Here is a 16,828-nt window from a genome sequence, read left to right on the forward strand (position 1 = left end):
ACAGCAATCATATATATGTAAAAATGTTTGACAGTCACACGTCACTAAATGAAGATTTTGGTCAATGATGGACCATATATGACAGCAGCCTCAAAAGGTTATACAATCTAGTTTTGTGTCACTGCACTCTATGACACTCAAACAACGAAATCACCAAATGACAACTTCTGAGAACATGTCCTCCTTGTGAAGCAACACACAACTGTCACATAGCACAACCTTCAAAAGTATGAGAATCTGGGATGTCTGAGTGTTGAAAATAGTTCTACCTTTTTGCTCTTTTAATCATTCCCAGGGATAAAAAGTTATCACTAATGACAGTTATTTTTAAAACAAGGGGGTTATTAAAAAAAACAAGAGGGCCATAGAAAAGATGCTTTTTTTCTTAGCACTATTCTATGCTGAAAGCTTCTGGAAGTAACAAGATCACTTTCTGGAAGCATTTCTGGGAGGGCAGCTGCCTACAAAGGAATTAAGTGCTCATATCAGAGCTTCTTTTAATAAGATAAAGTAATTCAAGCTCAATAATCTAATGAGTGGAAATGATTAAACTGAAAATAGAACAACATTAATATTTTCTCCAAAAATAGCTTAAATGCATGATTTCAATGTCAAACTTTTTAAGAGCAATCATGAATTTACTTCATTGTTTGCTAAATGTGATGTTCTTTCTTAATACATTTTGATTGAAAATAGGTTAGTCACTTAGGCATTCTCACACCATAGTATATATCCTTAAAAGCTGCTTTTTTTTTTTTTTTTTTTACCAAAACAGGAATCAATCCTTAGCATTGAAATGTAACTAACAAAGAGACCCTTCGTCAGCAGAAACCAAGACCATTCTCCAAAAAACAAGGCATTGGAGGGTACAAGGGCAGCCTGAGAGCCTCTCCACTTCCTTTGCTTTTATTACATTATACAGTGTCACTTTAATTAAACCATCAAATCAAATTATCAGATCAAGTGGTTTTGATTCCACTGTGGTTTGAACAGGTTTCGTTAAATTAATAAACCATATGTTTCATGTTGTTGGAAGCAGAGTTATTTTTCTCCATTAACTGTTCCAAAACTCTTCACAATAGACAGTATTCAGGACTTAATCACTGAATGCTCTTCCATGTGCCCGGGATGTGTTGCAGAATAACTGAAATGACAGCCCATTAAATCCTAAAGTCTGTCCAAGTTATTTACCGACAAAGGGCAGAATGGCCAACTGGATGTCCCTTGAACAATCCACCCCTCCTAAATATTGTTTCCATTTACTGGAACTGAAGCTTTATATTTTCATGGATGACATCCCTTATGTCTTCCTCAGCAACAATGCAGTATTAAGATGACGTTTCCCCCTTTCCTTTGGTGTCTTACACGGCCATTCATCTCCTGCTTGGCACTGAAAGGCTGGATTGTGTTTTCTCTATTCCAGTACATCCCATCACCCTGACAGAGGGCAGGATGAGGGTGTATTCACTCAGGCATTCCCCCTTGTGTTGCTCCATGGACACCAGTTAATGACTGCAGCTGGGGGAACAAGGAGTTGGGGTGCTATGCTCAGTTCACTGAGGATCTGTTTATACCTGAAAGATGACCAGGTATTCAGGTGAATTGGTAAGTGGTTGGTTACCAGGTAAATAAATCTTTAACTGGTCCTAGGTTCTTGTAGTGGGTGGAAAAGTAGGGCCAACCAATGGAATTTCAGTCGTGACCATTGCCATTTTCTAAAAGGAAATATATACCCTAAAACTAGCCCAGACTTAGGTTTCTCCATCTTAGTGTGAGTTGTATCCCTAAAGTAGGGGTCAGTAAACTATGGTTCCAGGCCAATTCTAACCTGACACCTATTTTTATAAAATAAGTTTTAATGGAAGACACTTTCTGCACCCAGCCATTTATATGTCTATGGCTGCCTTCATACTCAAGTTGAATAGCTGCACCAGAGACCAGATGACCCATCATCAGATTTTTACACAAAGAAGTTTACTAACTTCTGTCTGATAAAATTAATTTTTCTTTCTTCTATGAAAAAGCACTTAAATGCATAGCTCGATGCCCAGCTTCATAGCTCCCCTAGTCACTGAAAGCTTTCAGTAGTGATCAGAGAATGCCAATCAGATAGGCTTTGTTCCTTTTGAATTACCTTAAGATTATGGAATACCATTCTCGTTTTGAAATTGTTTTTGCAGAACACTGGGCGGCGGGGGGGGGGGGGCAAAGGGATTTCTTCCTTTGTATAGATTCTGTATTGCTTCGATGTCTAAAGTCAAGAACCTAAAGCTCCCCCCTCCACTGGATGACTGCCAGCATCTCTGGCTGAACTTTGGCCTGTTGTGCCTTGGAATTACTGGGTTATCTTGGGTGAAAAAAGGAGGGACATTTGGTCCTGTGCGCTACAGTTTCATGATATGTGCATTTAAAACCAAATAGGGAAATCAGTCATTAGGGAGATTACAATCAGAACTACCAAGAAGTATTAACTCACATCCACTAAGATGACTAAAATAAAAGGATGTAATATAAGTGTTGGTGAGGATGGGGAGAAACCGAAACACTAATATATTGCTGATAGGAATGTAAACTCATGTGGCTAGTTTTTGGAAAACAGTTTGGCATTTCCTCAAACCTGTAAATGTATTTACCTCTGACTCAGCCATTGGACTCCCAGGTTTATATCCAAAAGAACTGAAAACATATGTTTGTACAAAAACTTGATCATGAATGTAATTAGCAGCATTCTTTAACAGCCAAGAAGCGATAAAAATTCAAATGTCTATCAATTAAATGGATAAACAAAATGTGGCACAGCTATACAGTGCTATGTTATTTGACCACAAATGGAAGGAAATTCTGATACATGACTGAATGCAGATAAACCCTGAAAATACATGCCAACTGAAAGATGGCAGAAAGCTGTATAGTGTATGATTTTTTTATATGAAATACCTAGAAAAGGAATATTCCCAGAGAAAGTTCACTAATGCTGCCTGGGGCTGGGAAGAAGGGAGGAAGAAGGAAATAATGACCACTAGTGGGTATGAAATGACTTTTTGGGGAGTGATAAAAATGTTCCGGAAGTAGATAGTGAGGATTGTACAATTTGGTGACTATGCTAAAAGCCATTGAAGTGTATACTTTAAAGGAATGAATTTAATGGATTGTGAATTAAATCTCAGCAAAGTTGTTATTAAAACAAAAACAAGTACAGATACCACTAAGCAATAAAAAGGAATGAGTACAATGTGGATAAATCTTAACCCTACAGAGATATGTTCACATGCTCACTAAAAGGTATGTTCAAGAATAATTGTGAAAATTTGGACATAATCACATTCCACTTATATTAAAATGGGTAAATAAATTCCGGTATAGTCACACTAGATGTGTGGTATATATACACAATGGAATACTTCTTAGCCATCAAAAAAGATAAATGCGTACCGTGCCATTTGTGGTAATGCGGATGGAGCTGGGAGAGATTATGCTGAATGAAATAAATCATAAGGAAGAAGAAATATATCAGATGGTTTCACTTAAATGTTGAATACAGGGGAAGTGAACAAAGGGTCAGGAAATAGACAAAACCCACAAACTGACAATAGATCTAAGGCATATAGCAGGGGAGAAAGACGGAGATGAGGTCAAAACAGGGCAGGGAAAAGCATAAGGGTCGGGGGAGATGAATCACGGGTGCTGTGGTGGTGGTAAACCATGGGGACTATAACTGAGGGGGGAAATCAAATGTTGCCCAACAATTACCAAAGATGTAAGAAAATGAATTTAATAAAAGTAAAAAAAAAAAAAAAGAAATCCAACAAGAATAAACCATTACTACAGGCAACATCACAGATGACTTTGAATACCAGTCTAGAGCAGAAGTCAGACGTGAAAGAGAATATACTGGGGGATTCCACTTTCGCGAAAGTTACACAGGCAAAGCTCATTTACAGTCTTGGTTCCCCTTAGAATGAAGGAGCTCTTGGGAACTATGACATCAGTCTCTCAATCTGGGTGTTTGTTACTCAAGTGTATTCAGTGCGTAAACATTCATCAAGTCATGTGTCATTGTGCGTAAACTTTTCTGCTGTCACACCATCAATATGTTTTAAAAATCAAATAGGATTGTGTACATACGTCTCTGTCTCTAGAAAGATCCTAAAGCACTTTCATATTCACACATCTTCAGAGTCACCAATGGATATAACTGAAATAAAACTTAAGGAAGAATGGAGTCCCTACATTAAAGGATGGGTTCCTGGCTATGCTCAAATTCAGAGAAAGCCCACTCAGTGGGACAGCTGCTCATTTGGACAACTTAATGTAAAGGAAACCATCTTCTACAACTTTCTTCGGTAATAAGGGCCATGTACTCTCTGCACAGCTAACCTATTGTGTGTTCAACCCATCTTTTAGGAGAGAACTTTGTAACTCAGCCATTGGAGGTACCAGATCCTACATTGACTTGTGACATAAATTCCTCACCCCCACACTTCCTCGGCATTCACCTCTCACAAACAGTCAATCCCTAAGAGACCTCCTTTTCCCAAGCATGGTCTCGCCAAGGAATGCTTTCAAGTTACATTGTTTGCTTTATTTTTAGCTTAGTTCAAAAAAAGTAGCCCAAGTGAGGTTTTCCAGGCCAGCACAACCTAAGACATTTTACAGGTTTGTGAGCTTCTTAATCCTTCCATTGTTCCCAGCTGACAAATGATTCCCTTGATAAAGTGTCAGCCCCTAATTATTAGAATCTTGCATTTCTTCATGGAATCCTGCCAGACTAGCTTCTCCAAACCATTCTCAAACAAAATCACGCAGACAGGAAGGAAATGATCATATGCTTTAACTCCTCTTTCTTTTAATTCCTTTCAGATAAATGAACCTGGAAAACGGGTTCATCTGTATCATCACTGCACATGTCTGTAAAGTTATTTGTGGAATATAATCTCACTCCCTCTGTTCCTACAAAGGTTACATACCAGTAAACCGGCCCTTTTAGCCAGAGTGGGGGTGCTCTAAGAACAACACCTCCCAAACAATTTATCACTAAATTACTAAAGTCTACAACAGGTGTGGATAAATGATGTAAGTCTTCCCATAATGCCCAAATTAATAATTTCGAAGGAGAGCATCAGTTTGGGAAAGATCATTTTTTCATACCCTAAGAAAATTTATTCTTATTCCTTCCCCCCTTCCAGATACTGGGACTTTAAGCAGTCTTATTCCTCCCTCTAAGTGTTTCCCTTATCTCTAAGCCACAGTTATGGCAAATCACAGAGCTTGAAGGTGGTTGGACTTTGAGGGTAGAATTAGACTTTATAGTTTCCTGGGAGGGAAATCCATATTCATTTAACATGAAAAAGTAGAAATGGGAAAGATTGTAAACTCATGTTTATTAAACATAGGAATTAAACTATTAAATAATAGTTTTAAAAGGTCATGTGATGTCTAGTGGGGGTGGAGTTCTTGTCTGGTGTGGATGTTAGTGAAACCACCACATGTTGGGGTGCTGGAAACAAATCAAAGGATATGGTTTGAGTCAGCAACAAACTCTTAATTGCAACAGGGAAACAGTAAGATATCGAGCGGTAATATACATGTGAGGAGGTGTCAATCTCTACCCCTAAATCATATGCAAGGCTGCAAACCAATGTCACCTCAATAAAAGATACATTATAAAAGAATTCCTCAGTAAAAGAATTTCTTGAGACACTAACTAGTAGCATTAATGCTACAAGTAGAAAGCAGAGAATGAGTGATAATATTACTAGTCAAGAGGACAATTTTGAATTTATCTATTTAACTGAAATTATTCTCACATCTGCTTCTATTTATCATCCACACAAGTCTCTCTTAGCAGAGAAACATATGCTCTTAACACCAAATTCTAATTTGTGGCAGCTTTGGAGCTCCTTTTAATTTAAAGTAATTTATGACAAGGAATCGTCCTCGCGACAAGGGCACTTAATCCAAATCTACCTTTAGAGGCTTCTGTCCCCAGTGGGTTTTCTAAGAAGTCTGACATGTCGTGGTTCCAGGCATCGTGGACAGCTGACTTGGACACCACCCTGTCATTCAGACGCTGCTGTGGTCGAAAGTTATTTCTCAGGTACTCCACCGACTTGACATGGTCTTGCTGTTCCGTGGTGAAGATGGAATAAAAAGCCTCGAGCTGGAGAGATGGGGGAGAAAAAAAAAGAGCATGGATCAGAAAAGTGGTGTGGTTCAAAGCAAGCAGGGAAGACAACACAAAATGGTAGGAAGTGGCGGGTGCCAAGTCTGATGAAACCAGCAAGGCATTGGCGGCCCATGGGAATCGCTGCCGATGGGCTTTTCCTGCTGTGGTTTCTGTCCTGCCAACTAGCCAGGAAAACACTTCATTTGAGGGCTGTACAGAGCTCTTTCAGTCTGTGTCTCAGACAAGCATCCCAGTCTTTCTGTAGTGCCTCCCTGGCAAGACCGTAAGTATCATGGGAAGGGACACAGAGTTATGGTTAAGTTGTAGGTCCTGAAGCCAGATTGCCTGGGTGGGAATTCTAACTTCATCACTCAACCATTCTGTGACTCTGAAAAAGTTGTGTAACTTTTGTGAGCCTCAATTCTTCCTCTGTAAAATAGTGATGATTAGGGTTGTGTCAGCATTAAATGAGATAATCCATATACACTGATGGCTTAAAATAGTTCCTGGCACATACACGCTCACTGTTAGTGATTTAATTCTTACTAAGTACATTCTTACATACTAGGGGTCCAGTTTAGCAAAGCTGCTAAGTCACACAGTTGCTCAATGCAGGGCTTATAAGTTAAACTGCTCAAGATGAGCATTTACCAGGTTATTTAAGCTTTCTGTAACTCAAAAAGTCTGCATACATTACCCAGTAAGCCCTCAGTAAAGATTAGCTGCTATCATTAGTACTATTAAGAAACATTTTCCGGGCCTCCCTGGTGGCTCAAGGGGTTAAGCACAGCACTGTGAAGCTATCCTCAGCTTCTGCAGCACGAGTTCCATCCCCAGCTGGCCAGGGAGCTACCTACATGGCACAGCAGACCTCTCCTGTCTCACCCACTGCACCCCTCAACAGTGTATTTCATTCAGTCTGCCTGTTCTGTTCCCCACTCTGTCTCTGGTGAATCCCCTCACCCCCGCACCTCTGGCCTGTACCCCAATTCTTGCATGCATAAATAAATAAATCTTAAAAAAAAAAAGAAAGAAACATTTTCCATAAGATGGTGAGCAAGTAGTATGGAGAAGCAAAGCTAAAAACCAGGACTCCAGCATGATATTTTCATTACCAAAAAGGATTCGGTGTCACTCAACATTCTCCTCGCTTTTTAAAAGACATTCTATTATATAAGAGAAATGGAGCAGGGACTGGGTGGCAGATATTTGTTCTCAATGGACCACAAAGGTAGTTTTGTTATCCCCAAAATGCTAATTTCTTCTGAGGTAGGGGAAGAAAGTAGACTGAAGAAGAGAGAAACTGAATGTACTCTTTCTGGCCCATTTGACTCTCGGACACCTAATCAGTATGCATTCTGTGGGAGAGAATGACAAAGTGGGATGTTTAAAGGATGCTTTCTAAATGGGCATTGAGTGGTGCTCTAGACTTTGGGGGACCAGAAGGCAGCTAACACCATTGTGTAAAGCAAAAAGGAGAATTACTACCGGATTTCCAGATGGTCATCTGAAGGCTAGAAATGCCGCCAGTATTTCTCAAACAGCCACAGAAAATGACCTCCTTCCAGTCTGAAAGCCCCTTTCTTTGCACGATAAAGCTATGAATTTATATAGTGATTTTGTCCAAGAAAAATAATTTAAGTATATGGATTCACCTCTCATTCCATCTCTCCTCCAATTCGCCTGCATGTGTAAAGCGATAATGGACCACGTAAACTTCTCATTTTTCATCAAGGTCATACAACCAGAGGATCTCTCAACCAGCCTAAAAGCAAAAGTAGCCCCTTAACCCCATGTGATTCTACTTCTCTACAACTCTCCGACCCGCGAACTTCTCCTGTAAGAAGTCTGTTGGTTACTATTTAGAATTTTCCTTTCTTCCTTTTCTTTCTGATGTTCCTTTGGGATTGAGAGTAAAGGGAGAAAGGCAATAAAAGCAGAAAAATTAAGAAAATTGGACTTTTTATGTTTGATTATTACCCATTCAGATGAAGAGAATGGAAAGTGTTGCAAGGAAAAATCATGTCAACCTCACCACGTGTGCTCACCTGACAACACTACCCAAATCAGAACTCAATACATCCAAAAATGAGAGATTTCTGATTGTCTTAGAAAACACTGCTTCTTAAAAGTATATGAGAGGAATTAACAAAGGCCTTCTGGAGACAGTCTATGGAAAGACTGCCCAAAAGGATCAAAGGAATGGAGGAAAACTGGGTAGAAAGGGTAAAGGAAGTGGCACTGTTACCCCACAGAAAAGAGTAAAAGTGATCTGATTAAAGGCCCTGGAAGACACTGACCAGCTCTCCTCCATGTCCAGAGAAGGCCAACTAGGAGGAAACTGGTTTAAATTAAAGCCTTAGGAATGTGAGTTGAATAGAGGGAGGAGTTTTTAACTTTCAGGGAGTTTTTAAAAAACGAACCGGGCCGCCATCATCCATAGCAAATTAGACCAGACATTTTTCTGGAAGAGACGCCATCTGTCCTGAAATCATTTAATCTCTGAGATGCCAGAAAAGGATGGCCTGGGAGACCATCTCAGCGATATTACTCTAAGGTTTGTTTGTTCTGTAGAATACTTGCTTCTTTCACAGCTAGCATTTAGTTCTCCTAAAAAAGTTTATTTCTGATGCCTCTGGAAAGAATTAGTCATTTAGGAGCAAAAAAGAGGCAGGTTCTGAATTTAACACAAAAATGCTTGCGCTTAAATTGCTCTTACAGCTTAATGACAACTGTGGCTTAAAAGCTTGGTTGCTTCCCTGTCATTAATTCAACTTGCCCAAAGACTTTGACGGAAGGATGTGATGGTTTTGAGAGTGAACTGATGACCTGAATGATATTATATTGTCAACTGGATCATAGCTTGACTTGACAGTCACACAAAAGAGGAAATGGAGAACAAACAGCAGACTCATCAAATATCCTCTGATACATTCACTAAAATCCTGTCTACACTAAGTTGAAGGAAAATTGCCAGTAGCCTCTTGGGGTGATAACTGGCATGCTTGTCCATTAAGTAGAAACCTCCCACCAGCCCTACAGGGATTGGCAAGGGGAGTCTGAGTTTTTCACTTGGGCAGGTAAGGAGAGATCTCTGGTAGAAACCTACTTGATACATAATTGTTACACAGCTAAGTCAGGCTGTTTCTTGGTCCTTACCCTTGCTTCCTAACTACACTCAAAGTGAACTTGACCACTACCAGAACCACCACTCCCCTGGATTCCAAGGGACACCATTTATAGAAGCTACAAAGAGAGCGAGCCCCCTAACAGTGTGCAACATTGCAGCCCTTTCTAATCCTGGAGTCACCAACAAACTACACAAATTTGTGTTCCTCTGGGTCTCTGACTGGTCCATCTGTTTGGTGTTTAATCTGTTGGACTCTTCTAGATTTTCTAAATCCACAATCACACAATGGATGTACCTGTGTTCATGTCCAGCCCTCTATTCAGTACTTTCCAACAACCTCCGATTGTTAACTTGGGGTCCCAATGATCTGTGCTGAATTCTCCAGCCTCAGAAGTCTTACTCTTAATACCTGGGTCCAAAACTCAAAACACTATTTTTAAACCTTCCTTGCTAAATATATGACCTTGGCGGGTGGGGGCGGGGAGGGGAGGGATTGGGGTCAAAATAAGGGGGTTGCAACTGTATGGGGAATATAAAAATAAAATTTATTTAAAATAAATAAATAAATACATGACCTCAGTCAAAATATTGAATGTTTGTGTGCTTCAGTATTCTTATTTGTACAATGGAGCCAACACCATTACCTACTTCATATTGTTACTATTAAATGAGTTACTCTGTATAAAGTGTTCAAAATTACTATGGTTCCTGGTACACAGTAGGTGCTTAATAAGTATCATTATCATTACTATTTATGTACTTACTACTCCCCTATAAGGAATGCAGTAACTATGTATACTAAGCTTAGAGCAACTGTAGATGTTATGTCTGCTTCTCCCTATTTTTCTGCTTTATAGTGTATATTTATCAAAACCACTGTGTACCAGGTATTTTGCTATATACTTTACAAACATTATATCGATTTCGAACTTAATTTTACTTTAAAACAGTAACACTAAGGTAACATCATTAATAACCCAGACATCATTAACTTCTGTAGCTAATATTTATAGGTTACTGCACTCAAGGCATCATGCTAAGAACATTATGTGCTGTTGAAAAGAGCAGGATATGTCACGCCCAAATATGAGACTTTGGCATATTATTTTGATCTAAAATTACTTGAAAATAGCTGGTACAGGAAGGGCACTCTGACTCTCCTTTGTCTCCTAAATCTCCTATCTGAAGGTATCCTCCCTGTACCAGGAGGGCAGAAGGTAGCTTATCACAGAGATAGGAAGGTTAGGGCCAAGATTTGTATAAACAAATCTTGTTATGTCTTCACTAACTTACTACCCCAAGCCCAAGCGTCTTTGTCTTGTCAATTCTACAAATTTACTATTTCTTGGTCTGAAAGTTTCCATCTTTGATCATTTCTTTGACGATCATATTTTAACGGGGTTCTCATACATATGAAATTACATTTGATTTCTTCTGTTATTTTGTCTTATGTCAACTTAATTATTAGGGGAAAAAAAACATAGAAGGGAAAAATTTTCTACCCCTGCAGTTTCTTAATCTTCACAGAAATTCCACAAGGCAAGTGGTATTACCATATTATCACATTATTATTATTATTTATTATTATTATTATTTTCCTGGAGGAAACTGAGCTTAGAAACATTAAATAAATTGCTCAAGATCACACAGGAGCCCAGAGGACAAAGGAAGATGAGAAACCTAGGTGTGTATGACTGTTTTTCATGCCAAACACATAACAGTGCTCAGCTCAGTCACTGAAAGAGTAGCGCTGCTGTGGAGAAACTGGCTGTGGTGCCCAAAGTCCCCAAACAATTCCTTTCAGCTGACCCAAAGCCATTCCATGCAAGGTTCCACAACTGGCAACATCAATGTATTAGCATGTTTCTGCATTCGGAAAATGAACAGTCTATCTCCCAACACAGAAAGAACTGAGACTCATGAAGCAAGATGGCAAGAGCAGGGAGAAAATGCTACCCACCTCACAAAAGGCAAGCTTCTTCTTTTTCAGAGCCAGGAAATAAACCACTTGGGTTTCTCTTCACTTTACTCAAGCTAATGAAGTCTTTATCATTTAGTAAAAAATAAATGAAAGTTTTCATTTCTACAGTATTAAGTTGACTTTTCAACTTCTGAAATGAACATATAAAATACTTCTTTCTTTTATCCTTGCTTGGGGACTTATAATTATATTTTAACTGGTGCTGTTTCAAGAACAATTTTAACCTTGAATTGCAAATGTGTTGGCTGGAAGTGTGTATATAAATCACTGCAACTTAGTTTTTATTATAAAAATATTACAGAGAATAATTAGTTTTTAATCTGTTGGTTCAAATCAAAGGAAAGTTGAAATCTATTCATGCCATTCATGTGCAGCAAGAGCTCTTGTCCATAAGCCGTGGGATGGGAACCATTGTGGCTGAAGAGGGGAAGTGAGAGCAGAATCAAAAGTAATGTAATTATGAACCATTAAAAAGCTGTTATGCACAGTATTTTATAAGATGGGTATAGAATGGTAATTAAACAAAGTCAGAGTCCATCATAAGCATAACAAGCAACTCCACAGTAAGCACTAGGAACCAAAAGGTCATGCCTAAGGTCACATAAACACTTCAGCTTCCCCATACATTTGAGGGGTGACAGGGCAGGCCTCATTATTCAGCAAAATGATACAGAGAGAATATTAAATCCCTATAGCCTGGAGCATCTCAAGTTTTAAGTATTCAACCATGTTACAAAAGCAAAATCTGAGAACAGTTAGCTAACCAGAGGGCCATGTTTTCCCTATAGCTACAGGCAAGTTTGCATGAAGGCCATTTTTAAAGGTCTTCTACAGAAAGAAAAAGACTTTCCTAATTAACAATGAATGCTATCAGTTGTGGATTAATGATGGCATCTTTCCTCTACCATTAAAAAACACCTTGTGGGGCCTCCCAGGTGGCGCAGCAGGTTGAGCACAGCACTGTGAAACTGTCCACAGCCTCGGCAGTGTGGATTCGATTCCTGGCCAGCCAGGGAGATTCCCACATAGCGCAGCAGACCTCTTCTGTCATGCTAGCTGTTCCCCTCAGCAGTGTATTTCGGTCGTCTGCCTATTCTGCTCCCTGTTCTGTCTCTGGTGAATCCTTTCACCCTCCCGCGCCTCTGGCCTGTACCCCAGCTCTTGTATAAAAATAAATACATCTTAAAACAAACAAACAAACAAAAACCACCTTGTGTAGTATTAGAATAGAAAGTTTCTGAATTAAGTGATTCATTCATTGTTGGAAACTTCAGATAAATGTCTGATGGTTAACAGCCAGTAGCCACATAGGGCTGTTCCACTAGATATGCAGCAAACCCTACACATTGAAATGAAAATAATTTGGATATACTGTGATAATAAAACATTATTAAAACCAATTTCATTTTTAATTAAAACCTGTTTCTCTTTAACTTTTTTAATATGGCTACCAGAAAATTTAAAATTATGCATATGGCTTGTGTTTTATTTCTGTTGGACAGCGCTGCCATAGAGGCTTTTTGATGGTTTAATATCAGCAATGGAAAGGTTGCCTAATATCTCCTGAGTATTTTCTGTGGTGCCAGGTACTTGTCTAGGAGTGCTACAAACATCCATCACTTAATCTTTATTATGACGTCATGAGATGGGTATTATCATCATGTCCATTTTATAGATAAAAACCAAGGCACTAAATAGATAAATAATTTGGCTGAAGAATATAGCAGAAGTGGAATCCAGGCAGTTTTCACTGCAAATGGACACCCTTAATTCAAAAGAGTCATTAGCTCTATAATGAAGATTAAAAGTTGGTTTTTTTAAAAAGTTGCAAATAAACTTTCCCTATCCACTCCACTTTATTGTTAGAAAAACAAAACAAGGGCCTCCCTAGTGGCGCAACGGGTTAAGACACAGCACTATGAAGCTATTCACAGCCACTGCAGCATGAGTTCGATCCCCAGCCGGAGAGGAGCAACCCACATGACGCAGCAGGCCTCTCCTGCCTCTCCTGCTGCTCCCCTCAGCAGTGTATTTCAGTCGATCTGCCTGTTCTCCTCCCCACTCTGTCTCTGGTGAATCCTCTTACACCCCACACCTCTGGCCTGTACCCCATTCTTACATGCATAAATAAATAAATCTTAAAAAAAAAAAGGCAAAACAAAACCCAAACATCCCAAAGCAAACAAACTAAACATTTTCAGGCTTATTCATTGTCACTTTGCGAGAGCCCCCAAGAAGTTGTTAAATAGAATTTATGCTAGGGAAAATTATGGGCAGCGTTGTATTTTAAACCACAGGAAGCAAATCATTCCGGAAAGAAAAGTTTAGGATAGTTACCAATGGTGAAAGTGTAATGATTTGAGAACCACTACTCTAGAATAAAACATATCCTAGTATACGGACTGAAAGATGATCACACTCTCCAAATAAATGAGAAGACAGTGCAGACACCAGTCACGCCAACATGCCAGTCATGCTCCTTTGACCTCCCACCCAAGGACTGAGAGTGCTGCCATTGTTTGGATGATATTATCATGGCTGTTTAGTCTGACCGTACAGTGGACGTTTAGTGGGGCCGTATCAGTCATGGTTCCTGCATGTGATTCTAACACCGTACTTAGATCTAGATTATCACACAATCCAAGGGCAAAGCTCACTGGCTACAGGCTGGTTTGAATGTCCAAGTAGACTTGCAAAAGAGAACTAAAGAAGAGAAATAAGTAGTTGCTCATATTTATTCTGGAAGGTTTCAAAGAAATTCACAACATACAAGTAAATGGTGTGTTTTAACCACTATATTTTATGGTGAATATACTCTCATTTTCACTCCTGTAGACACCCAACACTGAGTAAGAGAGAAAAGAGAAGGAGTTTTGGGGAAAAGAAAAGAATGAAGAACTGGAAATGTTTTCTTTCTGATAGAAGCAGACAAGGAATTCTGTCTACTTGGCTTTTCCGAATTGGCTGTTAGCCTTCTGAAGTGAACATTCTGTGCTAGCTTCAGAAAGAATGTTGGCAGGGCTAGGGTGGGAAGGTCTGAAGCGATAATACTTGGATGGCTAATGCTTTCTTTTCTGAGGGCTGACATAGCTATGACCTCCAGCAAGGATCCAGTTTGGCCACATGAAAATGAGCTGTTTTCCTCCCTGGGGAGCGAGATTAGAATCTATGAAGCAGTGCCTGATAAACCTAAAATATTATCTGAAGATGGTTTATTATAAGGAATCTGGGAAACCCACTTAATTAATTTATTTCTACACTATTTCCTTGAAACAATAATGCCCACAGAAAAGTCACATAATGGATATCACAGAGAAAACTCATTTCTGTGCGTAATGGATGGCAGAATGGAAGAGTAAACAAATGTGAACAAAGCACTTTCTAAGAGTCCCAGTTACAAATGTCAAAATGCTTCTAACTGACAAACACTTGACAAACCATCCAAGCCCCTTACTGCCTTTTGTTTGGACCCACAAAATATCTGAAATCACAATAAAATCCAGCATGTGTCACTGGCCTCAATTTCTCCCCAGCCTAATAATTACCATTCTTTGCCTTACCCTTTTCATGGGTATCCTACAAAAAAGAAGGGGGGGGATTAAATTTGTATTTCTTAACCTCATTAGCATAAGTTTTTATATCTTTGAAGACAAAAACATTTACTTAATTGACAAAAAGGGTGCCTGTCCAAAGTCCCCTGCCTCAACCCTAAGGATTAAATATTTGGACTGTAATTTTATTTTATTTTAATTAAACAATGTTGGTTTTTACCATTAGGAGGAAAGTCATTTCATATTTCACTATCTCCTTAAGGCTGGCAGATCCCTGCTCAGAAACCAAATTGCTCATCTGTCTTTGTTCATCAGAGTGGAATTAAAAGAAAAAAAAAAAAAAAACTCAAGTAAAATGACTGCCAATAGTGGCGAGGCCAAGTAAATCTGTTAAGCCTGACCCTATACCACCTAAGCTTTGTTAGCAGGATAAAGTGTCTTTCCTGCACATAGTTTCTCAAACAAAAGCTGTTCTATTTTACCCCTAGCAGGACAACATTGGATAGATTGCAGGTTGCTACCTCTGCTGAATTATTTAATGATGGACACATGACCCAAGCCAGCTACGGTCATTTATTGGTTGGCCAATATCTGTTCAGATCCACCTTCTTGAAAACACTTGACATTAAGATGGGACACTTGTCAGCTGGTAGCTGGTCTTTGAGTTGAAAGGTCAACTGGTGAGTCATCAAATTGGGCCGTGTATCAAAAAAAAAAAAAACAACCAAGAGAGAGAAGTGACCAGAATTTTGCCAAAGCATAGAATCACAGAGACAAGGCAGAAAGGTTTAGAGCCCACAAGTTCCCTGAAAGACAAAGAGGAAAGTGTAGTCTTGCTTTCTAATTATATAGTCTTTTTTTTTTTTAAGATTTATTTATTTATTTATACAAGCAGAAGCGCGGGAGGGTGAGAGAACTCACCATAGGCAGAGCAGGGAGCAGAGCAGGCAGAAGGACCGAAGTACACTGCTGAGGGGAGCAGCGGGCGGCAGGAGAGGTCTGCGCGCCACGTGGGACCCTCCTCAGGTGGCCGGGGAGCAGCCGGGGATGGAACCGGCTCTGCAGAGGCTGCGGCCAACTTCACAACCCTGAGCTCAACCACTGCGCCACCGGGGAGGCCCTCTAGTTATACAGTCTTGATCATGCTGGCTTCATGCCAGCATGCCCCTAATAGTGTTTCTTTAAAGCAAGCCCTTCACTTGAGTCATTTTAAGTCATTTCTGTATCTTATTTCCATCATACACCTGACCAGGACAATATCCAATCCTATTTCTCCCTGCTCTATCCTGTATTCTCTGTCCTTGTTAGGAAAATCTTTGGACTATTCCCCATATCAGCAAAGTTTATAATCTTATTGCCTGTGCCTTCAGTTACATTACTAATGTTATCCCATAATACCATAGAATACCTCCTCTATGCCCTTATCCAGCTGCCAAGCTCTCAGAAGGTGTTCTACAGGAGGCCCTGATAAGAACCTTCCATTTATAGGCATTCTTATTTATTTATTTATTTATTTATTTTTTAAAGATTTATTTATTTATGTATACAAGAGCTGGGGTACAGGGCAGAGGCATGGGGGTTGAGAGGATTCACCAGAGACAGAGTGGGGAACAGAACAGGCAGACTGACCAAAGTACACTGCTGAGGAGAGCAGTGGGCGAGACAGGAGAGGTCTGCTACACCCTGTGGGTTGCTCCCTGGCCGGCCGGGAATCGAACTGGTGCTGCAGAGGCTATGGACAGCTTCATAGGTTGCGTCTTAACCCCTTGCACCACCAGGGAGGCCCTAGGCATTCTTGTTTAATGGCTCAAATTTACTTTCTTATACATCCTGCTCATTGTCCCCGGTTCTATTTTCTGGAATAACAGAAGAAAGCTACTCTTCTGCTAATTTAGTGCACGCTGCATCTTTAATAAATAACAAATGCCTTTGGAGCCATTTCCCCTTCCATCTATTATTCCTCCTGAGATATTTTCAAGACCCCTCATACTCCTGGTAGT

The 16,828-nt window shown here is 39.7% G+C and overlaps 1 protein-coding gene across 2 annotated transcripts in view; it reads right to left on the reverse strand.

The window, feature by feature from the left end:
• The window catches only part of PTPRG (protein tyrosine phosphatase receptor type G), a gene marked incomplete at both ends in the record, with an annotated part of 658,283 nt that overhangs the window by 103,714 nt on the left and 537,741 nt on the right, over positions 1-16,828 (reverse strand). For both annotated transcript variants that reach the window (XM_084246972.1, XM_084246971.1), the window contains one exon: positions 5,968-6,160. In XM_084246972.1, the coding sequence (XP_084103098.1) occupies positions 5,968-6,160 (193 nt within the window). The remainder of the gene's footprint in view (positions 1-5,967; positions 6,161-16,828) is intronic.

Source organism: Talpa europaea, assembly GCF_964194135.1.
Source record: "Talpa europaea genome assembly, chromosome: 11".
In the NCBI taxonomy this organism is placed as follows: Eukaryota; Metazoa; Chordata; class Mammalia; order Eulipotyphla; family Talpidae; genus Talpa; species Talpa europaea.